This window comes from Terrapene carolina, unplaced genomic scaffold, assembly GCF_002925995.2.
Source record: "Terrapene carolina triunguis isolate 2854851 unplaced genomic scaffold, T_m_triunguis-2.0 Scaffold68, whole genome shotgun sequence".
Lineage (NCBI taxonomy): Eukaryota > Metazoa > Chordata > Testudines > Emydidae > Terrapene > Terrapene triunguis.
In genome coordinates, this window is record NW_020664419.1 from 14402814 (window position 1) to 14429298 (window position 26485).

The following is a 26485-nucleotide window of genomic DNA, read 5'->3' on the forward strand; positions in this document are numbered from 1 at the left end:
GCCAAAAAAAAAAGCATTTAGTGCAAGCTATCTTTTAACTCATGAAATTTAGATGGAAACCACATTTCACTGTTCAAAGGATACAAAAGAAGTGTACTTGTAGAATAGCAGGGCATGCTTTAAATTAATATTGTGTTCTAAACTTTAAAATTTTGATTCCAATATGTGGTGAGATTAATCACATGCCATAGTCCTTGTCATGTATGCTTCTATGCTGGATTTCATAATGTTGACTGTATATTTTATGCTTTACACTTGTATATATAGTAAAACTTGCATGTTCAGAAAAGCAAATAATGTCCCTGATCAAGCAAAAGCAAAGATGTAGCCAGCAGAGCCACTCACCATAGTTAAGTATGTGCTTAAGTGCTCTGCTGGACTGGTCCCTAACTGCAGCTTATTCTTCTCTTCATAATTTGTTCTTAGGCGACAATTTCCAGCCTAGCAATCTTGGGTTCAGCAACTTTGAACCCAATCATGCAGTCTTTACTCTGGCAAAAAATTCAGGGGTGCCGTTGGTATTATTTTGCAGGAAAGGGTCAATCTTCCTCTATCTGGATCCAACACCTGTAGTGTTCATGTGGTCTAACTATGAATGGAGTAGTTTGAATGGCTTATCAAAGAGGAAGTCTAAACTTCAGGGATAACGTTCCACAACATGCTTGTCAGCAGGATTCACAGAGGGACTTAGTTATGAAAATCTGAGCTCCGGACAGTAATTCCCTTTAACTGTTCCCTCAAAAAAATGGACCTCTTTGATCCATTTTTTTCTTTGAGGAGGGGTGTTGGAGCCTACTTGAATGGCTCCTTTTTATGTACATCTCTTTTATCTCTCCCTGAACTTTTTTTTCCCCCTGGTGCCTTTCTGGTTAATTTTGTTCTCCTGTAAATCAGAGATGAGTGACAATAACAGGAGACAGGAAGCAGCAATTGCCACTGATGATGACAAACTCACAGCCTCGGGAAAATAAGGGATCTTTAATAACAGGCAGCAATACAAAAATGAAGCAGAGGGAGACCAACAGTTATTCCAATGTGTTAATTTATTGTAACACAACTGCAGTGAGAGGCAGTATTGTCTAGTGGATTGACCACGGAACCGAGAGACAGAGCAACCTCAACTGTGTTCCTGACTCTGCTCTTTCTTGCTGGGTGGCCTTGATCAAGTGACTTAACCCTTAAAGATCTCAGGCCCAAATCCTCAAAGATATTTAGGCACCTAACTCCCATTGAAGTCAGTGGGAGTTAGGAACCTGAATACCTTTGAAGATTTAGGCCTCCATTTCCTGATTTGATATCACATGTATTTTTGTGTTCAAGATTCAAAACCAAAGTGGATAATAAAAGAACTAATAATATGCAATACATTTACAAGTTTGTTGGTTTTTATTCAATATCAGTTTAAAGAAGTTATTTTGATCTTCGTCAATTGGCAAATTAATATTACTACCAGTTATGACTTCTATAGTGTTTTCTATTTGCTTCCAGATAATGGGATTGTGTTGAAAGTCATTACAATTTACAACCAGGATACAGAATCAATGGAAGAAGTGATTCTTGAAGAGATGCAAGTATTCAAGGTATGATGCCCTGTGTAAGAAACATATATCCAACTGTCACAAATCTAAATTAAAATGCCGACAGTGTATCAATATGAGTGAAAATACAATATCTCTGTGCAGTGAAACTCTCTGATGAGACGCTAGTTTTTCAATAGGAAATTTTCATTATAAACAGAAGTGTAATGAACCGGAGTTGCACACTGAATACTGAAAGAGCTGAAATAAGTCAGGAATTTCACTCTATGGTTTAAATCACAGAAATGTAGAGCTGCAATGTTCTCAAGAAGTCATCTAGTCCATCGTCTCATGCGAAGGCAGGCCCAAGTAAAACTAGAGCATCCGTAGGAGGTGTTTGTCCAACCTGTTCTTAAAAACTTCTATTGATTGATTATCAGAGGGGTAGCTGTGTTAGTCTGGATCTGTAAAAAGCAACAGAGAGACCTGTGTCACATGCGTCTGACGAAGTGGGTATTCACCCACGAAAGCTTATGCTCCAATACATCTGTTAGTCTTAAAGGTGCCACAGGACTCTCTGTTGCTTTTTATTGATTGATTGGATTCCACAGCCTCCCTTGGTACCTATTCCAGCACCTAACTGCCCTTATAGTTAGAGAGTTTTTCCTAACATCTAACCTAAATCTCCCTTGCTGCAGATTAAGCCGATTGATTCTTGTCCTATCTTCAGTGGACATGGAGAACAATTGATTAAGGGCTCTTTATTACAGCCCTTAACATATGTGAAGATTATCAGATCCCCCTTCAGTCTTCTTTTCTCAAGGCTAAACATACTCATTTTTAAAAAAAGCTTTCCTCAGAGATCAGGTTTTCTAAACCACTTATCATTTTTGTTGGTCTTCTCTGGATTCTCCTATTTGTCCACATCTTTCTTAAAAATGTGATGCCCGAAACTGGACTCAGTACTCCAGCTGAGGCATCACCAAAGCAAAGTAGAGAGGGCAATTACCTCCTGGGTCTTACATATGATACTACTGTTAATGCACCGTAGAATTATATTAGCCTTTTTCACAGCTGCATCACATTGTTGGGTCATATTCAATTTGTGATCCGCTATAACCCCCAGATCTTTTTCTGCAGTACTACTGCCTAGACAGTTATTACTCATTTTGTATTTGTGCTTTTGAATTTTCCTTCCTAATTGTAGTACCTTGAACTTGTCTTTATTGAATTTCATCAACTCCAAATTGTAAAGGTCATTTAGTATTCTAATCCAGCCTTCCAAAATGCTTGCAACCCCTCCCAGTTTGGTGCCATCCAAAATTTTATAAGCATACTCCCCACTCCATTATCCAAACCATTAATGAAAATGTTGAATAGTTCTGGACCCAGGGCAGATCTCTGTGGGACCCCAATAGATAAGTCCTCCCAGTTTGACAGCAAACTATTTGAGCATGATTTTCCAACCAGTTGTGCAGTTTAATCTAGACCATATTTCTCTAATTTGCTTATGAGAATGTCTTATGTTCAAACAGATCCTGTAAGATTTTAGGCTAATTTATAGGTAGAAGACTAACTACGTGATTTTATCCCTCCCCCAAAAATAGTCAGTTACGCATCTAAATGGGTTAAATTGCAAGCATAACATTGCACCCAGGTTACTGGAGATTTAGTGAAGATCCAGCTAAAAACTGGGGCCCAGAAAGAGATTCAGTATATACTGTGGGCCAGATCTTGAGACCCTGCTTAGAAAAATTTCCTGTTGCACTCAATAAGAATTTTTCCTTAATAAAAATCACAGTTTTTTGGTGTGTAGCAAACTAGATATAATGAAATCCTATCCACAGAGTCACTACAGTCCTAGGACTACAGGGCTTGGACCAGTAAGTGGGACTAGTTCTCAGTGTAGTCCATGAGAACTCTGTTCTGCCAGTGTCACAGGAAGTCTGAGAAAAAGACAAAGGGGACAATGCCACAAGATGGAATGTCAGATAATTTAATCTTATCTATAGTCAGCCTGCCATCTATAAAGAACCCTCTGCTTATCATATTGAAGTGGGACAAAAGGGATCAGTGAAACCAGGACTTGACATTATGGTCAGCATGGGAACTGCCATGTTCCCATTGGGTTTGATATTGGTCCCTGAATTAAAAATATATGGTTTTAAAAAATCACTTTTTATAAAAATAATAGTTCTCAATTTCCTTCATTTCCTTCACTCTGACAAAGTGACCTAGAGAAAATGAGGGTACTTCACATGGTATAGAGAGGAGAGCCACATACCTTGAGTAAATACTAATACTCTTTCTATTAAATGTACAGTCGTCATAAACAAGGCATTTCTTTTGATTTCCGTGTAAAGCAAAGGACCAATCTCTTATTTTTTTCAGGTGCCAGTTCCTATTATTTCTATGGAAATATCTTCAAAGAGGGCAAGTATTTTTCTGTGTTTAAAATAACATGACTCTATAACTGAAATGTGGAAAAGATCTAAACTGTATAGAGCTGGGTACCATATATAAAGAGATCAGGTCAAGTAATATATGATAATGTTTTAATATAAACTCATAGTTAATCATGCTCTGCTTTTTATGAAACATTTAGGTTTTTCATTGCTGTATAAATCTGCGGGGTTCACATTAGCATCCATTTCAAAGCCAGTGAAAATCAATCTAATTCATGAGTTGCTGGCCTAGTAATCGCACAGGGAATAGCTTGAGACTATTCAGGGACTTTGTAACTGATAAATTTGAAGTGATTGAGCAAGGGAGCATGGGGATTTCCGTGTAAGGGAGGCTCCTTTGTACTCCCCACCTTCATATTCATTGGCCCCAGAGAGTGTTGGGCACAATTTAAATCGCAGTTTCTGAGTGCCCGCCAGAGAGGGTATGATTCAAGCTGTCTCCATGATGCTCCTAGCTCTTTCTCTCATAGGGAGCAAAAGACCCAGCTGGGAATCTCCATATCAGTCCAAGCTGGCCCCAGATCTTCATTTTAACTGAGGATGGCTGAATATTAGTTCAAATGACTGGTGTCAGCCTGGTCGAGGGCAGGAATTTGAAACTGAGTCCATGGCTTTCTGGGCCGGAAAGGGCCGAGCACCACAAAGGGCTGTTGGGGGAGACCCTTCTCTCACTGATAAGCAGAAATCTGGAGGGTTTGAACCAGATCAGGACCAACCCTCCCTCTCATGGGGCTACTAAATGTGGATGTGGGCGGCACAAAGGAGTCTCTCCTTGCCTGGAAATCTGCATGCTCCTGTGGCCAATAACTTTACACTGATCAGCAACAGATTTTTCCTTAGTCCCTGTTTCCCTAAAGTTATTCCCTGCTGTGATTATTGTGCCAGCAATTCATGAGTCAGACTGATCTTCCACTTGCTTTGATAATATGAACCCCACAGATCATAATGAAACAGAGCGTGATTAAGATGAGTTCACATTTAAATATCACACACTATTAGATGATCTCGCTTTTATATGCACTTATATGCATTTCACAATTTTGTCACATTGCATACACTCACGTGTGTATATATTATAGGTGATGCAGGTAGCAATGCCTATGGTTGCCCAGTACTTCCCAGTATAAGACCCTGTTTTCAGTTGCTTATAGTTTTGCCAAACTTTAACTGCTTTGGCTGAAATGTTCCATGCCAAGGTGTTTGCCTCGGGCTTTAGAGTTTCAGCAAAAATGGTTCAGCCATTTCTGAGTGTGAAATAAGGAGAAAATACATTGTTTCGCCCATGGTAACAAATTGGTTTGAAATTCTTTTTTAGAAGCTCTAGCATCTCATGTTTTGGAGCAGGGACATAAAATTGGGCACAGAGGTCACCCTAGCATCAGGGATGTGCCTTTTGCAGATCCCATGAAAAACACCCCAAAATGGCCACGTTATGAGCCTTTGAAAAAAATCTCAGTTCACACATGCTCAGTAGCGACTTGTTAGAGTTTGGCTGGTAATTCTCTGAAAATTCCACTGCACTGAGCATGCTTCAGCCCCATACAATATCCCACCCTGCAGAGCAAGAGAACCTGCTCCACCAGAGCTGCAGGACCTGAGCAGGTCTTTCCCTGCTATTGCTCCTCCGAGCGACTATGGTCCACTGTCATGCCGGGCACCAGAACTTCAAGCAGGAAGATAGTTTGTGAGTGTGTGTGCTCACTGTGCCACTCCCTACACACACCTTGCTGGCATCCCTCAGCAAGGAGAAGAAGGAAGAAGCAGCCTGACTTGAGTGCAGAGAGATGAGGTGCAAGGGGGAGAGAAGGAATAGGGGTTGCGGGGAGGGGAGATAGGAGATGAAGGTAGCTGTGGTCTCATCAGGAGCAGAGATCTGGAGAAAGGAATGGGTAGTAACAGGGGAGGGTGAGGAGATAGGAGCATATGTGGGGACAGGTTCAGGAGCAGAAGGGAGGAGGGGATAGGTGCATGAGGCAAAAAGGTTAAGAGCTGGCCAAGGGATAGGAGCAGAGGAGTGGGACTGAGGCAGGAGCTTGGAGCAGACCTGGGAGAGAGGCAAGAGGAAGTGGGGCAGGACCCAGGGCTAGGGGGAAGAGAAAATATAGGAACAGAGGTGGGGGGAATGGAGTAGAGGGGGGGATAGGAGCAGGAACTGAAGAGGGAAGGGGTGGGTAGAAACAGAGTTGGACAGGTATAGTGAGGAGAGAGACAGAAGGGTTTATAACCACTAGAACATACTCCCCTATGGAGCCGAGAACTGAACCCAGGAGTCCTGAGTCTCAGCATTCCTTTGCTGTCTCTCAAACAGCTGTGAAACACTCTGGCAAAGTTTGTCTCATCCCCATCGTGTGCTGGCCCGCAGAGATAATAACAGCGTAAATCTGCTGCCAGTTTTTCAATTGGCTCAAGCGCCAGAGCTCTGTGCTGGGACTTTATAGGTCCACATCCTGCTGATAACCCACAAGGGGATTTTTATGGTTCCACATGATGGAATTTCTGTCTTTCAGGTTGCTTTTTTAAACACTTAGAAAATTACACCCAGAAAAAACGACATTAAAATAATGTTAAGGTTCCAAAGTCAAGTTAGGAAATGCCAGAATTGAGCTTGCATGTCCAATCTTAATTCTGCCCTTTTCTGCATATGCATTATGTGCATCCTTTAATTATATGACCACATACAATTATATGACCTGCCTCATACAGTGCACAAGATAGCTCGCCAAGAGGGCAGAAGGGAATTAAGCTTGCATGGGCAACTGTAAAGCTGGCATTTTCTAAAGTTCAAGTGGCAAATGACCTTGTCTTTTCCTAGTAGATGCTCTGCCCATAACAGTGTGTGCTACATTTTCTACAGCAACAACTGTATGTTGGATCTGAGTCTGCCGTAGCACAAGTGAAGTTCCATCAGTGTGACATGTATGGCACAGCCTGCGCTGACTGCTGCCTAGCAAGAGATCCTTACTGTGCTTGGGATGGGATATCCTGTTCTAGATACTATCCCACAGGAATGCAGGCAAAGAGGTGAGAACTGTATTTTGCTTCAAAATCCTCTTTGCATAATAATTATCTAAAGAGTTCCTATTGCAACAGAAATGGTTTCCCTTCTCCCCCTCGTATAAATAACTTAACAATGATGTACTTTAGCTAATGATTTATTAACCCAGCCTTAGGGAATACTGAAGGATGTAAATGAACATGCTGACATGCACAGATGTTAAGAGCACACACTTCTTAAGAGCTAGACACACTGAGTGTTAAACAAATGTCTGATGTTCCCGAGGCTGCAGCTTGAAGACACGACTTCATTCTCTACAATATGCAATAATTTATTTGGATTGTATTATATGGTGAACTATACAATGCAACAGCCTATAAAAATAAAGAAAGCAAATATATTAACAGCCAAATATCATTGTAAGACATATTCAAACAGTGCCTAGCTCTCTATCAATATATTGTAATGATTATTACATAAGTCAGCAAAAGGGCATATTATTTATGATACAGTCCTTTCCATGATTTACTTTTAATTGCTACTTCTGCAAAAACATGCTCATATTTATTAGAACTACAACTTGGCCATTTTCAACAGGGTTACTTTGAATTAATGCAAAGATGTGTTCCTTTTGTACTGAGATGCTGCTGAAAAAACAGTGATGATAATTACTCCAGAGGCAGTTCATGATCTCTCCAAATCCACCAATGCTCTCTTAAAAAACAACACAGGTCTATGGTTGTGGGGTTTTTTGCTTCATCCACGATACCTCATGCTTGTCCTCCCATGACTCTGGAAGCTTGGTAGTCTCAAACCCATTGCTAACTGTAGCTAGGCAAAATGAATGTTTCTGTGATTTTTGAAAAGGTGATGGGAAGAGAATTGGGTAGCACAGTCTTTTGGATAGAATGCCTCATAGAAACCATACATGAGCAAGACAGCCAAAGATTCAGCTAAAGAAAGAATCTATCAGAGCATTTTGTCTTTGCAAGATCCAAGTTAAGCTAAGTAGGAATTCCATGACATGTCTACACATTGTATCAGATCCTCCTTGCATAACTCATGGAAGCAGTCCCAATGAAGTAAATGGAGACCACTCACTTGCCTAAAACGAGAAGAATCTGGCTCAGATTGATACAGTCCTGGAAAGTGCTGATGGAACAGATACATCATCCATTATATTCTGGGCCAGTAAGCATTGTTCCCTACAGTATAAGCAGGAATTGGATGATCATAATTATATTGCAAATTAGATACTCGTCTAATCAAGTAAATGCCCTGGAGATTCCTGATTAATCTATTTAACTAGGAACTGTGTGGTGCAGATAGCCTCATGCTGTCTTGCTAATGCACCTCAACAAGATTCTGGAGGGTCTGTCTCTGGAGAGAAGAGAGTAGTTCAATCTCTCCATTCACTCCTTGGCTTCTCTGCTGTTAAGAGCTAGCTATGGTAATGGGGGCTTTGTGATGTCCACTATTAACTGGACTTGAAACCACAAACTTACTTCACATGTGGGAGGTCACTGAACAGATAGTAACAACTTTGCTTTGCTATCCACCTGGTTCAGGGTGGAGAGACTGGGCCTGCTGGAAAAAGTAGGTCTCCATAGAGAGAATGGAGCCCCTCACCCTGCACCAACACCACCTTTCAATGCTTCTGGGTAAGATGCAGGTCTGTTGTGGCTGCCTGCATTCTGGACTCATGCAGATATGTTGATCGGCCCAGCACTCAACACCCCAGAAGATGTGTGTTTGAGTTAGGGTTAGCTATGTCTCTGTTCTCCAACTTCCCCCTGCCTTGTGGCTGGCGGGCTAATTTAGGGAGTAATCAAAGGCACAGCAAAAACTACCTGTAAACACTCATGCCCTAACACATCTGGAATGATTGGTTTCTTTCTGGCAGCCCCAATGACATCATGCCACTCTCCACCATTTTCATGCAGCACTCCCCTGCCTTGATTTGGTCCTAATGCTAGCCTAGCAGCTTGAATTTAGCCCTAATTGCATGGAAGTGAACACAATATATTTGGGTTGGGTTTGAAATCTTAAAATCAGTCATACTTAATAGTGCAAACTCAAGCAGAACCACGTCTGGGTAGTTAATGCCACCCCTCCTTTAGATCAGCTACTATCTCCTTTAAAACTTAATGAATGTAAGGCGTGAAATGTGTTTAGACAAACATGAAATAGAAAACCTGCAGGCTACTACATGTTGTTAAGTATGTTGCTAAAGAATGTCGTTACTGCTGCCAGGTTGTTTTGGCTGCTCAGTACTTCTGTTCTTGGAGCTCCAGTGCTATCAGCACTAGCAGAGAGTGCAGCCTGCTAATTCAGCAGACCTCAATGTTATCAAGAAAAAAGACCACAAGTATTGTTTGGTGACAAAGGCACTCAGCCAGGTTTATAGAGCTAAATGTCCTGGGTTCTAATCCCACAACCATGATAACTACATGGTAACTCCAATTCAACATTGTACTAGAGTGCAGAGTTGTTTTTAAGTTCATGCCTATGGAAAACACTTAAGCATGTGATTAACTGTAAGCAAGGGTTTAAGTCCTAAAATGGGATTCAGCGTATGTTTAAAGTTAAATTGATGTTTAAGTGATTTGTAGAATAAGGACCTAAGTGCTAACCCCAAAGTCAACATGGTATTAAATACTAAGATGAGTGAACATGAGTGGCTGGTACTAAATAAGGATATTGATATAATAGGCTTCACAGAAACCTGGTGGAATGATGACACTCAAGGGAACAAAATATATAGTAATGACAGAATAGATCATGCTGATGGGGGAGTGGCATTATATGTGAAAGAAAACATGGAATCCAATTTGTAACAATCTTACATGAATCAAACTGTACAATAGAATCTCTATAGATATAAATTCCATGACCAGAATGGTGATGGTGATTGAGAAATGCTCGGGGAGATTAGACAGGCTATAAAATAAAAAATCTCAGTAATAATGGGGGATTTCAACTATCCCCATATTCACTGGGTACATGTCACTTCAAGACAGGATGCACAAATAAAATTTCTAGACACCATTAATTTCTGCTTCTTAGAGCAGCTAGTCCTGGAACCCACTAAGGGAAAAGGCGATTCTTGATTTAGTCCTAAATAGAGCAACGGATCTGGTCGAAGAGGTGATTATAGCTGAATTTCTCAGTAATAGTGACCACAATATAACTAAATTTAACATCCTTGTTGTGGTGGGTCAGAAGGACACCAAAGAAGCCCACCACAGTAGTATTTAACTTCAGAAAGGGGAAACAACACAAAAATGAAGAAGCTAGTTAAATGGAAATTAAAAGGAACAGTCACAAGAGTGAAATGCCTGCAAGCTGCATAGACATTTTTTAAAAACATGATAATAGAGGCTCAAATTAAATGTATACCCAAGACATCCTTTAAAAATTGGAAGTAAAATCCTATTGAGGAAAATAGAAAGGAGCATAAAGTTTGGGATGTCAAGTATAAGAGTATAATTAGGCAGGCCCAAAGGATGCGAGGGAGATTCCTGCACCTGAACCATTCTTTTTAGGTGACAAATCTGAGGAACTGTCCCAGAGGGAGATGTCTGTAGAGGAGGTTTTGGAACAAATTGATAAATTGAACAGTAGTATGTCACGAGGGCTAGATGGTATTCACCCAAGTGTTCTGAAGGAATTCAAATATGAAATTGAAGAACTACTAACCGTGGTATGTAATTATGGCAGTGTATACCAAGCCTTTTGAGGCCCCTTGCTGGAGGCCTTATGGTCCTACCACATCCCCTCCCAGGAAAGGAGCATTGAAGGTGGGTCTTCCAGGATAGGCTAGAAAGACTTAAAGGAAGCAGCCAATTGGAGTGCAGCAGGCTTATATAAAAGGAGTTGCAGGGCCTGAACAGGTCAGTTACTGGCTGGGACCAGAGGGGCAAGAAAGAGTATTTGTTATTGGTCACAGGCAATCAAGAAGAGAATCAGAAGAAGGGCTCTAGTGGTACTTGCATGCAGTGAGAAGGAAGAGGATTTGAAAACTTCAGCCCTGAGGTCAGGGTGAAGAAAAGGGGGCTATGTGGGAACAGGCCCAGGGAATAACAGCAGCAAAGTGAAGGAAGCAGTACGTGGCTGTTGTATATAAGGTCCCTGGTCTGGGACCCAGAGTAGTGGACAGGCCCAGGTCCCCCCTCCAGCCAATGCTGGAGTGGCCTAAGCCCCGAAAAGGAGATATGACTAGTATAAAAGACCAAGAAAAGGGATCTAAAGGGGCCCAGAGACATGGCTGAAGACCCTGGTGAGGATTGACTTACAGTTCTGGTGGGACTCTAATGAGGGGATACGTTTCCTATGGAAGCCCAAGCAGAGGTCTGAACTTAAAGGAGCCCAAGAGGGTCAGAAGAGAGAAGGCATCCTCAGGAAGGAGAGGCTGAGTCCATCTTGAGCCAGGGAATTGGATGACTTTACTTCATATTTATTTTGGACTTGAATACCCAAGAAGGGGTTTATCCATTTTACAACAACGTGACTTGGCTGGAGGGCTGAGCCACTGAAGACCCACCTAATGAGGCCAACAACCTACAGGATAGCTACCATGATGCTTTTTTTTAAAAAGGCCCCAGAGGTGATCCTGGCAATTACAGACTAGTAAGCCTAACTTCAGTACCAGACAAATTGGTTGAAACTATAGTAAAGAACAGAATTATCAAACACATAAAAGAACACGATTTGTTGGGAAGGAGTCAACACAGCTTTTGTAAAGGAAAATCATGCCTCACCAATCTATTAGAATTGTTTGAGGAGGTCAACAAGCATGTGGACAAGGGTGATCCCATGGATAGTCTACTTGGACTTTCAGAAAGCTTTTGACAAGGTCCATCACCAAAGGCTCTTAAGCAAACTAAGCAGTTATGGGATAAGAGGGGAGGTCTTATCATGGATCAGTAATTGGTAAAAAGACAGCAAACGAGGAGTAGGAATAGATGGTCAGTTTTCACAATGGCAAGGTAAATAGCAATTTCCCCAGGGATTTATATTGGGACCACTGTTGTTCAAAATATTCATAAATGATCTGGAAATAGAGGTAAGCAGTGAGGTGGCGAAGTTTGCAGATGATACAAAATTACTCAAGATAGTTAAGTTCAAACTAGACTGCAAAGAGTTACATAGGGATACCACAAAACTAGGAGACTGGGCCACAAAATTCATTGTTGATAAATGCAGATTAATACACATGGGAAACATAATCCCAGCTATACATACAGAATGATGGGGTCTAAAGTAGCTGTTACCACTCAAGAAAGAGATCTTGAAGTCATCATGGATAGTTTTCTGAAAACATCTGCTCAATATTCAATGGCAGTAAAAAAGCTAACAGAATGTTAGGAACCATTAGGAAATGGATAGATAATAAGACAGAAAATATCATAATGCCACTATATAAATCCATGGTATATACCCACACCTTCAATCCTGTGTGCAGTTCTGGTTGCCCCATCTCAAAAAAAGATATATTAGAATTGGAAAAGGTACAGAGAAGGATAATTAAAATTATTAAGGCTGTGGAACAGCTTCCACATGAAGAAATACAGGGACTATTCAGCTTGGAAAGAAGGCATCTAAGCAAGGATATGACAGAAGTCTACAAAATCATGAATGGTGTGGAGAAAGTGAATAAGGAAGTGTTATTTAGTCCTTCACATAACACAAGAACCGGGGTCAACCAATGAAATGAATAGGCAGCAGGTTAAAACAAACAAAAGGAAGTACTTCTTCACACAGTGCACAGTCAACCTGTGGAACTCATTGACAGGGGACATTGTGAAGGCCAAAACTATAGCTGGATTCAAAAAAGAATTGCATAAGTTCATGGAGGATAGGTCCATCGATGGCTGTTAGCCAAGATGGTCAGGATGCAACCCCATGCTTCGAGTGTCCCTAGCCTCTGACTGTCAAATGCTGTGACTGGATGACAGAGGATGGATTACTTGATGATTGTCCTATTCTGTTAATTCCCTCTGAATCATCTTGCATTTGTCACCATCAGAAGACAAGATACTGGGTAGATGGACCATTGGTCTGACCCAGTATGGTCGTTCTTATGTTGTAACAATTGGTCTGATGAACTAAAACCAGTGTTTTATTTCATCAATTTCAAATTATTCTTGTTTTAACATGTTCATATTTTTTTTCTGAACCATTTTCCTAGCCTTTCTGTCAGGTTTCTCTTACCACAACTGTCACTCATAATAGCAAAATGTCACCAAACTTGAATGAGGCAACGAATAGAGGAAAGTGCTGCAGGATCATGACTTTCATTAGCCTATAGCCCATGCACTGATTATCGTGAGCCAGAGCACAATTCATGTCTACTGATATCCTAGTCAGCCAAAAAGAGGCCTCAGACAAGACTGATGGGGCTCATAAGACAAGTTTGCAGTCAAGGCCAATGTCTGAAACACTTTGTGTATTCACACCTAGGACTAGAGAATCCAAGTCTTTAAAAATGTCCCCCACTGCCCGGGGTCCTAAATATGCCTTGCTAGCGGACGCTTTATTCACCCTTCTCAGTCTCTTAACTGTGGATATCGAAAGGCGCAGCTGCCATCTTTATGTCCAAGTAAGAACCACCAGGGCAAGATGAAAAAGTCACGTGATTATGACAAAATTCCAGCTTTCATTTAATAAAAACAACATACGTTTCTATTCCTCATGACTGTGAAGAAAAACTTGAAAATGTAAACCAAGTATAATTAGTGGTGAGATGTCTTCCAAGAATCTGCAGAAAGGCTGGAACAATAGTTGATCTGCCCCATATATCTTAATGTGATGTTAATTCTGAGACCTACCAACAGCAGGTTCTTCCGTGTGTGGTGATAGGATGAGAACTCCTACCTAGATTCCATCATCATAAAGCAACCTCCCTAACACCTCCTCATCCCCACTTAAAATTTCAACACGTATGGTATTCCATTGGCCAGGTCCTCAGTTGGTATATAGCAGCAGAGCTCTAATGAATTCAGTGCACCTGTGCTGATTTACACCCACTGAGGATTTGGTCCCCTGTGTCCTGGTGGCAGGAAGAGCTGTGTTAATTACTGATATTATTTAAATAAGAACAAAGTCATTAGGCTTGGCTTATTTCTGCTATACATTGTATATAGTAGGTACACATTAATACAAAAATAATTGTGGTCTAGGAGGTTCACCATGTTGTCTGTTCCTTTTAATCAGCTGTTCAGCCTTGCATATGCAAGACAGATAGTTCTGTATAATTGTTCTTTATGCAAACACAGGAAAATTATCCTGAGTTCTAACTGTAAATTTTAGGACTCAAAATACAGCAACTTTCAAGGTGGTAAACTCAGCTTCCTGATGCTAGTTGCTAGGAAAGAAAGTTTTAATTTTATTTATCGTTATGGTCAGAGAACAAAATGTTCAAAATAATAGCATCATGCTTGTTGGTATCCATCGGAGAGTTAGGTATTTGCATTTATTTTCCATACTTTTGTAAATAACTTCTTTTCAAAAACCGAGAGAGTATTGTCTAGTGGTTGGAGCCAGGATTCCTGGGTTCTTGCCTCAGCTCTGCCAGTGACTCAATAGATAGGCTAGTTTCCCCTTTGGTAAAATGGGAATGATAATACCAATGATGTAGGCGCATTGGGAGGCTAAAGTAATGTTTGTAGAGTGTTTTAAGTTCCTCTGATGAGAGGAGTTATACAAGAGCTAAGAATTAAAAAAAAAACATCCGCACAGATTGTAAACTGTGAAAGACTCAAAAGAACTTTTCTGCTAAATAGTGTCGTGTGTGTGTGCGTGCGTGTGTAAAAGTTCAAAGCAATCTTGCAGCCAGTAAATTCAACCGCTTAGGAATTCCCCTGCCTATGGGAATGCTCAGTTACTGTTGAGTTGCTATAACAGCTTCTATCACAGGCCTTCTAGTAGGGTGACCAGACAGCAAATGTGAAAAATCGGAATGGGGGTGGGGGGGTAATAGGAGCCTATATAAGAAAAAGACCCAGAAATCGGGACTGTCCCTATAAAAATCAGGACATCTGGTCGCCCTACCCTTTAGGGCTCTTGGATACAGGGCATGGTTAAAGGAAGAGAATGTTTTCAAGATACAGCAGCTTTCATGCTGCTCCAGATTTTGCCAGGGATCAGAATGGTAAACACTTAAGAAAGCTTACAGCTGCCTCCAGTCTTCTTTCCCCTAAACTAGCACCGAATTGGTCCAGAGTATCTGGTTTCAGTATCTATAGACTGAGTCAAATGTACATAGCTGAGACTTTCCTTTAGACACATAAGACTTCTACAGACAGTCTCCTCCTTCAGGCATCTGCGCACCTTCAGTTTAAGTGGAGGAAAACAGTACTGATGTATGAACTTATTTCCACGCAGTGATAGTGCTGGCCAATATTTCAGCAGTAAGATCGAGTTCCCTGAATTTCTAGTGCATCCAACTTTAGTGTAAAAGGTCAACAGTCCAAAAGTTAAACGTATTTCTTAAAACAATTCCATTTTTTTCCCCCAGACGTTTCCGCAGGCAAGACGTTCGACATGGAAATGCAGCTCAGCAGTGCTTTGGCCAACAGCTCATTGGTAATCCACACACAGTACAGCAGAATGCTAGTGAATGCCTAGAGCAAACAGCATGGATTTGACACAGGGGAAACATCAAGGGCTGAGTCTGACCTCAGCTACACAGTTTTTATACTGATGTAACTCTCTTGATTTCAGTGGAATTACTCCTGATTTACACCCTTGACATTAGAAGCACACTGTAAGGACCAACATCCCAATGCAGGAAAGCTTTCCTTTTCAAGGCAGTGCTTAACCATGTACTGTGCTTAAGTCCCATTGGATTCAGTGAGACTTAGGAGCATGCTTAAGTGCTGTCCTAAATAGGGATGGACTTGCATTCATGCCTAAATGCTCTCCTGAACCACAGCGCAAATCCTGCAACGTGCTCAATGCCCTCACATCCCATTAATTTCAACCACTGCTACTGTGTGCAGTATAAAAACTTAGATAGGTAGCAGCTGCCAGGATGTGCTGAGATCCTTGCCAGATCAGGCCCAATAAATCTAAAGAAAAAGAATCAAAGATCCGGGGTTTCTCTGTGACAGATGTTTCTCCAGAGAATTTTTTGCTGAAATTGTATTTTTCTGCAGGATGGATTAGAATTTGAAAGGGAAATATTTCAAGATGAAATATTTGTTAAATTTGCCCTGGGTCATTTCATACCATCCATTTTCAGCAGGATAGCATAATATATTCCATGGGGATTTCTGCTAGAAAAAAATAGAGGGCATCTATGGCCCACTGTGACACTTAATTGCAAAACTGCATGCAATGAAGATTGTAGATTTGATTGCGAACTACACTAGAAACCTCACAATAGAGCATAGCAAATGAAAATAAAGAGAGAAAGAGAAATCGTAATGGTTATTAAGTCACAAAAACTGATCATGAGTTGGTATTGGGAAAATATTCTCCCTACACTCCACTCCTCTTATAGTGCTATAAGAAAATGAACTAGAAAGACTGCTGCCTTGTTCCACTATAGCATCTCCTTTGTCTGTTCTGCCATGTATTTCACTGTATATAGGAGCCTGCAACTGACTCTTGGTTAGTCACATTCAAATGAAATTTTTATTAACATTTGGGTGGCAAAGCTAGACACTTGTACTTTCTGTGCATGTGTTGTAGAGATCTGCAGTAGAACTGGGCTGGGAATGGTTTTTCCATCCCATGAATATTTTTGAGAGTTCTAAATGTTTTCCTGTCTTGAATTAAGGGGGGAAATGACATCTCAAAAATATTTGCAATCTGAAAAATTGTGTTTTTGTTTTGCATTTTGGATCAATTGAAACAGTTTGTTTTGATAATTTTGGAATGTTTTGTTTTGATTTTGATTCCCCCCCCCCCTTTAAACCTTCTTTCAGTCTAATTAGCCTTTATTTTGAAACACAAAGTTGCTTTGAACCAGAATTTTTTGTTTGAAAATGTTTAAATGAAACATTTTGACAATTGGAATCTTTTTCCTTGACAGAAAATTAATCAAACCCGACCTTGTTTCGTGAACAGTTTGGTTTTGATGAATCAACATTTTTAGTTAAAAAAGAAAAAAAAAGCCCATCATCAAAAAATTCCCAACCAGCTCTAAGCTGTACAAATTCTGGACACACCGTACAAAACAATTTAGATGTTCATGGGTTTTGAGGGTTTGATCATGTAACATGCTAAGAAATCTGGTCCCGATCCTGAAAAATATTTTATCCCATGCTTACTGTCAAGCATGTAAGTAGTCTTATTGGTGTCATTGACTTAAAATTAAACACATGCATACGTGCTTTGCCCAGCACTTTGCAGGGTCAAGCCTTATAGACACATGTACAATCACAATCACCCGTCATGCAGTACTTTGGCAGGCTACTATACCTTAGGGCTGGATCCTGTGAGATCCTAAGGTGATCCATGCCTTCCAATCCTCCTGTACAGAGTGGGAGCAGAGGGTGCTCCACAGTTCACAAGATAAGGCCAATAGTAGGTACTAAATTTCAATCACTACCTGGAGGACTCTGGATCAAATTCCATTCTAAAGGTGAACCTCAAAGGAGTCCTTAAAAAGCCCACAGGGAACGTGCTTAATGAAAAGGATAGCATTTATTTTAGTTACACAACTGGCAAATAAATAAGAATCTTACTTTCCTTCACAGGAGAAGCCCTGGAGAAGACTGAAGAACGGATAGTATATGGAATAGAGTACAACAGCACTCTTCTGGAATGTACCCCTAGAACTTTACAAGCTAAAGTGATCTGGTTTGTGCAGCGAGCCCACGAAGCCAGGAAGGAGGAGGTAATTTCCCATGTAATTCTAGTTATACCATATTTATAAAAAGGGTCTGTCATATTAGGGATCTTACAGGTAAATGAGCCTTCAGTGAAACAGCTGGTACCAGTTGGTGTAATTTACATAGCTTCATAGATTTTTAAGGGCAATTGGGAACATTATGATTATCTAGTCTGAGTTCCTGCATAAACAGGCCACGCCATTTTACTCAGTGATTCCTGCATCAATCCCGTAATTGATGGTCGAATGAGAGCATACGTTTTAGAGGAGCATCCATTGGCGGCTCTTGAGTCTTTCATTTGGGGAGGCTTACACGCACATGCCAGAAGCTCCCTAAAAGCGGGGGGACCACCAGCCCCTGGACCGTGGCCCCGCCCCCCAAGGCCCCATCTCTTCCCTTGAGCCCCCCCCACTCCTCTTCACCTCCTCCCCTAAGGCCCCCACACCTCTCCTCTTTGCCTCTTCCCCCAAAGCCCCCCCACCCACCCTCTCACTCACTCCTCTCCGCCTTTTCCCTCAAGGTCTGCCCCCACCCACCCACTGCTTGCTCCTCTCCCTCCAAGGCCCTCCCCCGCCCACTGGCCACTCGCTCCTCTCTGTGACAGAGAGGAGCAAGCAGGGGGTGGGGCAGGCTTCGGGGAAGAAGCTGAGTGGGCCCTGGGGCAGAGAACAGTTGGGGTAACAGTGACCCCCCCTCAATTCTGGGGAGCTTCACTTCCAGCACTCCAAAGGTGGTGGGCCAGCGTGCTTCCAAAGGGAGGTGACCCACGCCACATCCACAGCATTTGCCCTCCAGCATGGCCAGCCTTTTTTGGCAGGGCCGCCGGGGGGGGGGGCAAGTGGGGCAATTTGCCCCAGGCCCTGGACCCCGCAGGGGCCCCCATGAGTATGTCGGAGACTCCCCCCGCCTCCGTCTTCCCCCATCCCCCGGCGTCTCAGCCGGTAAGGGGGCGGGGCTGCGAGCTGCGGCCGAGCAGTGGGAACTCAGGCCCCGCTGGAAACACCACGCTGCTACAGCGCTGGACGCGGCGCACTGAGGCTCCAGGAGAGGGGATAAGCGGCATGTTAAGAGGCCGGGCACCCCCTCGACCCCATCCCCCACAGCCCTGACCCCCAGCTCTGAGCCCAGCCCCTCTGAGCCGGGCACCCCACTGACCTCATCCCCATCCCCCCCCAGCCCTGACCCCCAGCTCCGAGCCCAGCCCCTCTGAACCGGACACCTCCGACCCCATCTCCCCCACAGCCCTGACCCCAGCTCTGAGCACAGCCCCTCTGAGCCGGGCACCCTCCCGACCCCATCCCCCCACAGCCCTGACCCCCAGCTCTGAACCCAGCCCCTCTGAACCGGACACCCCCGACCCCATCTCCCCCACAGCCCTGACCCCCAGCTCTGAGCCCAGCCCCTCTGAGCCGGACACCCCCCAACCCCATCCTCCCCACAGCCCTGACCCTAGCCCCTGTGAGCCGGACACCCCTTGACCCCATCCCCCCACAGCCCTGACCCCCAGCTCCGAGCCCAGCCCCTCTGAGCCGGACACTCCCCTGACCCCATCTCCCCACAGCCCTGAGTCCAGCCCCTGTGAGCCAGGCATCCCCCAACCTAGAGCCCAGCCCTGGGCAACAGCAGCACCACCCCCAGGCAGCGACAGCCCATTGGCACCAACCATCACCATCACCCAGCCACAGCCCATTATGTAATTGCAAATGTATACATACCATTAAAGCATTTAATGTTTTTAAATAATGTATTTAGTGTATTTACAAATTAATTTTTGAGTGTATTTCACTAGTTATTTTTTACATTTCCAAATACATGTTACTATAGTATTGCAACTTTTTTTTATGGAAGGGGCCCCCGAAATTGCTTTGCCCCAGGCCCCCTGAATCCTCTGGGCGGCCCTGTTTTTTGGAGAGGCTTAGCCTCCCCCAGCTTCTTACATGCGCCACCCATGAATGCATCCAATCTTCTTTTAAAACTTCAAAGTTTTGCAGATGATTCCAATGATGAATGTTTATCACTTAACAATTTGCACCTTATTTCCAGTTTGAATTGTCTAGCTTCAACTTCCAACTATTAGTTCTTGCTATTCTTTTGTATACTAGTTTAAAAATGCATTCCACCATCAGATATCGGCCTTACAGGATGTGATCAGTTCTATCTATCTTAGTTACTTATATGGCCCCTGTGACAATTTTCAATGTATTTATCCCCACAATACCTCTGTAGTGTAGGGAAGTGCCATTTTCCCCATAGGGAATCAAGGCACAGAGAGACTAAGTGACTTGCCAATTCTCACACAGGAGGCCTATAGCAGGCCAGTAAATTGAACCCAGGTTTCCAATGTCCTATGCTAGCACTCTCACCACATAATCTCCTCCCTCCTGCCATAAATGTAACGCTGTATGTGCTTGAAAAAGGCATGTTACAGGATCTTAGATTTGTGTCTAAATACTGACTGCTGAATTTGTAGCCAAGTCCCTACAGTACATTTAAAAATGATTGCACCAATGTTTCTAATGTAGTACTACAATCTTGTACTCACTGTGACTGCATTGATAATACAGTGAATCATTGGTTCATTTCTCAGGTGAAGACAGATGACAGAATCATCAAAATGGACCTTGGCCTCTTATTCTTAAGGCTGCACAGGCTGGATGCAGGGACCTATTTTTGTCAGACTGTGGAACACAGCATTGTTCATATAGTCAGAAAAATCACCCTGGAGGTGGTGGAGGAAGGGCGCGTGGATGAAATGTTCAACAAAGACTATGAGGAGGACATACCTCACAAAATGCCATGCCCAGCACAGAGCAGCATTCCTCAGGCATCGAAGCCGTGGTACAAGGAATTTCTGCAGCTAATAGGGTACAGCAACTTCCAGAGGGTCGAGGAGTATTGCGAAAAGGTGTGGTGCACGGATAAGAGGAGGAAAAAGCTCAAAATGTCCCCATCCAAGTGGAAGTACGCCAACCCACAGGAGAAGAAGGCACGCATCAGGCCAGAGCATTACCGCCTCCCCAGGAACGTAGTTGACTCTTGATGGACAAAATCCATCCATTCTTTCTGGGAGAATTTTTATTTGGACCTAAGGAATAGGGAGAAATCAGTCTTGGGTTTGGTAACTGAAACAGGTTTATGTATATATTAAATAATGGGACTGAAAACAGAAAAGTGTTCTGTTAAATTATAGCTTATACTAGCTGTTTCTAAATAGGTCATTGCATTCAGTGTTTTCCATTTAAGGAGAACATGACAATCATTGTACTTTGAGTGCTTTAGTCAATTTCCCATGTGGACCATGCTTCTGCTGTATATTCTTGCATATTAAGGGAATATTAAAGTAAACTCAGATAGCTAAGCATTGACAAGCAGAAGAAAAATTTGATGTATAATTTCCATTGGTTTCACAAATGTCCTATTGCTTCTAAAAGCAGCACATTGCAAGATCTTAGCTTTCACTTGTGGCCTGTTTGTCTGTATTCGTAAGAGCCACAAGTTTTGTTAGTGTGGTGTACTCTTATTTCTAAAGATGTTGAAGGGGAATCTTATTTACTTCCCATCATTGCTTGTCTTTACCAGTAATTTATGAAGCACAGTGTACTACTATCACAACTAAATAGTACTGCCTTGTAACTTGATGTAAGTCAAATGCATGCAGAGAACAAAAGCAGAATGAAGTTCTTCAGTGTAACTTGCTGTAAGACATTGGAGTAATAGTTTAGTCAGAGTGTAAATCATGATTATGGCAATGGACAGTTGGCTCAGTAGATATAAGATTTATAAGAATGCCCTCTTGTGGAAAAAGAGAGCATTTCCTTATCTTGGTGTTACATTTTCTGCAGAAATTTATATACTTGAGTGTTATCCACATTCTCCTGATTTGCAGCCTATCTGTTAGTTTTACAGCCTTTCTGCTGCATGTGCTGAAATCTCAAATATTTCGAACACAGGGTTAGAAATCACGTGTATTGGGGAACAGAGCTTAAAGAAATAAGCAACATATTAAGGCATTCAATGTAATATGCTCTTGCTGTAGCAAATACTGGTGAAAGAGACAGGTAGTGAAAACAACTTGTATTTGTATAGTTGCATGCTCTGATTTACCTGATATGGAATCTCTTCTTAGCACAGCTATTTTGCTGAAATTGTGAATACTAGGGATGTGGGATCAAAAGAATAAGAAATCACTTACCACCTAGAATTTTCAGAGTATCACTAAAAAAAAAAAAAGCTTTAATTTTATGTTTAATTTTCATATTTTTCTTAAAAGCGTAACACATTTTAGCACGAAGAGTCACATGAGAAATTGGATGTGAACATATGAATTGGAACTAAAAAACCTGCAAATATAAGCTACAGTTGTGATATAAAAATATGAATCACAAATAGAACAGTTGGAAAACTCTAGCTGAGTGTGAGTTCTGCAGGATCCTTTCCCATCTGCTGAGATGGGTTTTAGTGTGTGAATTATTACATCCCAATTGTTTTGCACCACTAGATAAATCAACTGCTTCAGTCAGAACATGACCCCAACCATAATGAATAGCCCCAAGTCTATAAAATTGGTCTGTCTCACAATTTTATACCTATCTCATGGAACTGGAAGGGACCCTGAAAGGTCATCAAGTCCAGCCCCCTGCCTTCACCAGCAGGACCAAATATTGATTTTGCCCCAGATCCCTAAGTGGCCCCCTCAAGGATTGAACTCACAACTTGGGTTTAAGTAGGCCAATGCTCAAACCACTGAGCTATCCCTCCCCCTAGGTAACCACACATCTATTTCAGGGATGTTCCAGTTAACAGGTTCATATACAACTCATTCCACCTTCAACTTCTAATCAAGAAACGGTGTCTGGGATTAACGTTCTGGGGCACACAGATTTGTTGTTAACCTAGCAATCCTGTTATTAACCTAACACTGGAGTGGAGGTCATTGCTGTGCACTCCAGTGTCTCTAAGATACTCTGTATGTGGAACGAACAAAACACTGTGTCTGAGAGAAGGCAGTTGCTGGGATCAGAGTCTAAAGCTAGCATCGGAGTGAGCTTAACTAGGATCTTACCTCTTCAAAAGCATCATTTGCTGGGAGCAGAGAGTGTCTTGGTGCTCAGAGGGATGCTGTGTGCAACTTGCCAGTAAACAGAAGCAAAAGGAGAAGCAGGATTTCATATTATATCAGTCACACAGATGGATAAACCTCTCTAGCTTCTAGTTATTTTAAGTAGGCTGCAATTTATCTAAGAGTTTGCATGGCACGTAGCTAGAGGGGCTGGCTCAGTGATCCAGTGGCAAAGGCATGAGGAGATCTGAGCTCTCTGCTCCCTTGACCAGGAGAAGCAGAGAACATTATGGAAAGAGCATCTACAGCCGCTTTGGGAGAGGGAACATCTTGTAGCCACACCCTGTTGCTGATGCTGTGTATGGTGTGAAAGCATCCAGTGCAGAAAGCATCAGATGAATTCATTCTGCAATGCCAGTTTGGGGCTGGAGGGGCTTTACTCCAGTTAGTATCGTATATATTGCTACAGCTTCACACAAAATTGTAGCACTGAAGTCTACGAAGTAGGGGAGGAGAACATATATACCCATAGGCATCCCTACCTATTACTTACCTCCTCTTAATTAGCTAAGCAAAATCTGACTGGCATACACATACCATCTGACTCCCCCTAGTGGTACACTATTACAACCCCACAGAAGTTCTCCAGCAGCAGGCAGGTAGTAGGTTGCTAGGGTGACCAGATGTCCCAATTTTATAGGGACAGTCCGGATATTTGGGGCTTTTTCTTATATAGGCTCCTATTACCCCCAACCCCCTGTCCCGATTTTTCACACTTGCTGTCTGACACCCTATAGGTTGCTTGACATTTAAGAGTAGTGGGTAAAGAAATGAAGAATACTAAAAGGAGAGATCCCCTAGGCTAAAGGAAATATCAATTATTTCCTCCTCCAGGCATTACTGGACATAAAGGCATTCAGGTTTTCCAAGTGAAAAATAATCTCTAAAGCAATTCATTGATTGGGGGTTGGGGAAGATGCATGGTGTCTGTCACGGCAGAGATAAATTTGTGTTATAGGAATATAATGGGGATTCTTTATTCAGGCCACTGGACATGGACAGCCTTCGGAGTTCTTCCAAGCTCTCTAGCTCGCAGAAGAACTAAACACAGCTAGTCCAGCGACGCCACATCTCCGCAAATCTTGTTCTGAACTGAATCATCATAGAATGTGTTTGCTCCACTACTGGAGTATCATAGAATCCACAGCTCTTTAAGGGTGATGTTGGCATTTTCATTAATTTGTTGTCAAGTAGCTCAGTGCTAAAGGCTCATGTCAGATGCAGTACCACGTAGTGACAGAAATAACAAATCCTCTGTCAGCTTGAGGGAACTAACTCAATTATGTGTATATGGAATTCTCTGAGATTATAGGTGGAAATCAGGTGATCCACAAACCAGAATTTCTGTTTCAACACAATATATTTTTGATAGTTTCCTTTCCCAATGTTAGTTAAATTTGGAGAATCATCTTAAATTCTTAGCTTGTGCGGGGACAGTTTGAGGATCTTTAAACCTTCATCATTAACAGTGACCGTAACAATTCCTAAAACCAAGATCTCCTTTAAAATTATGACGACTGCGGAAGAAGAGCAAGTGTGACAATAATGCATTTGAGTCAGATATGCATTTTTCTGCACAGAGATGCTTTTATAGTAGGCAACATTATTTAAAATGCTTTTTTGTGTATATACGGGGTGGTGGTGTGTGTTTCTTTTCATTATGGATTTGATGTATTTTGTATGTGCATGAAGTGGCCTAATTATATAATGAAGTACAGTACAGTATTTGGGTGATATAATCTGTATGGCTTCCTGTTATTTATTTCGGAGCATGTGGAGCAGTATTTATTTTCACTGATCACCCAATGGATATATTGTCTCCCATCAATTTCTAGTGTGGATTGCACATTTCTGAGGGCAGAATTTCGTGACAAAAGACTGGCGGATTATAATCTGTAGCAGTTCACTGAGAGGTAACATGAGTTAGTGGACAAGGAACTAGAGGGCTAGTCTACACTAGAATTGCTACAGCTGGGCCACTGTAGTGCCTCTCGGTGCTCTCCCATTGGCATAATTACTCCACTTCCCCGAGTGGCGGTAGCTATGTTGGCGGGAGAGCGTCTCCTGCTGACATAGCGCTGTCCACACCAGCGCTTAGGTCGGTGTAACTTATGTCGCTCGGGGGGGGGTGACTTTTCAACCCCCCTGACCAAATTAAGTTATACCGAAGTAAGTGCTAGTATGTTCAAGCCCTGAGGACTCATTAGGCCTGGGCTCTGATGCTGACCTACTGTGTTACCTTGACAGGTCACTTCACAGCTCTGTGTCTCTGTTTCCCCTCCTGCTGGTTTACTGTCTTGTTATCTGAGCCCCTGGTCCTGCAATTTGTTGCAAGAGGCACTTAGAGAGTAATCTCTTTGGGACAGGAGCTGTCTCCCACTATGTTTATGTACAGCTCCTAGCATGATGTGGCCCTGATCTTAGGGCTTCTAGGCTCCACTCCAATACAAATAATAATTATTATTGCTCTAAAACTTTTTGTTATGGGACGTTTGTCTTGTATACCTCAACACAGGTCTTAAGACTCTGCCTAACTTTTCTGTAGCAAAGAAACGTCTCTTGTATGTAGTTCAAAATTGTGAAAGAAACAACACACGCACATACGCACAAATGTGCGGACCTTCATTTGGCTGAACAGATGAGTCAGTAACCATATTTTGAAATGACACACAGATTATTTTCCAGCATAATTAATATACTGGTGGAGCTGCATTTTTATTAGTATTATTTTGGAGAAAAAAAATCAATTTTCTGTCCTTGAAAAAATAGTGAACCCGTTTCTTTTGGGGGAGAAAAATCCATGAATATCCTCATTCTACCTAGGAGCAGCGAAGTTGGAGTTATTTATGCCACCTCATGTCTCTAGGTCCAGAAGTTACACATACTCTTGAAAGCTGCACTGTCCAGATAAGAGGCACTGGAAGTGAGCTTTTTTACATTTGTGACCTAGCAGGATGTTTGTTATTCCCATCAGCCCTGTGAATCCATTTCCGTTCACCAAACTGCTGTTTTCGTTTGAGATTTTAAAGAGCCAGAGGGAGGATTCCTGTTCATTTACCTCAGGTAATTGGTGCAAATGAAGCCGTGACTGGCAAGCCTTGTTTTTTAAGTGTTTTTTTTTTCTTTGATAAAATACTTTGCCTGAATAATACTGTAATCTTGCAAAACTGGAACAGCTGACAGGATCACGATGCATCAAGTACAAATACTACTAGCTATGATTATTTAAAACAAGATCTTAATCAGTGTTTCATTGTGTCTCAGGATCCAATCCTTCAACTAGACCCACACACACAAACCCTCGTGTCCACACGGACCACTGTTGCAGTCTGTGGCCTGCGAAGACATGATTGCCCCTCCAGACCAATGCAGCATATAATACTGTTGCTGAGATTGCAAAACACTCTGTAATATAAGGATGTACAGAACATTAACCCTCTGTTTCCTTGTGCTCATAAGTCTCTAAAGTCAATGGGGCTGTTCATGGGTGCAGGGGTCAGCCAACATGAACCCAGCTGCAGGTTTGGGACTTTAAAGCCTGGTGCTTT

The 26485-nt window shown here is 42.2% G+C and overlaps 1 protein-coding gene across 1 annotated transcript in view; it reads left to right on the forward strand.

The window, feature by feature from the left end:
- The window catches only part of SEMA3E (semaphorin 3E), a 213829-nt gene extending 191349 nt beyond the window's left edge, over positions 1 to 22480 (forward strand). Inside the window, exons 12-17 of the mRNA XM_026648659.1 lie at positions 1489 to 1580; positions 3909 to 3950; positions 6837 to 7003; positions 15496 to 15563; positions 17684 to 17823; positions 20406 to 22480. Coding sequence (XP_026504444.1) covers positions 1489 to 1580; positions 3909 to 3950; positions 6837 to 7003; positions 15496 to 15563; positions 17684 to 17823; positions 20406 to 20858 — 962 coding nt within the window. The 3' untranslated portion in view covers positions 20859 to 22480. The remainder of the gene's footprint in view (positions 1 to 1488; positions 1581 to 3908; positions 3951 to 6836; positions 7004 to 15495; positions 15564 to 17683; positions 17824 to 20405) is intronic.
- Positions 22481 to 26485: the final 4005 nt, after the last annotated feature.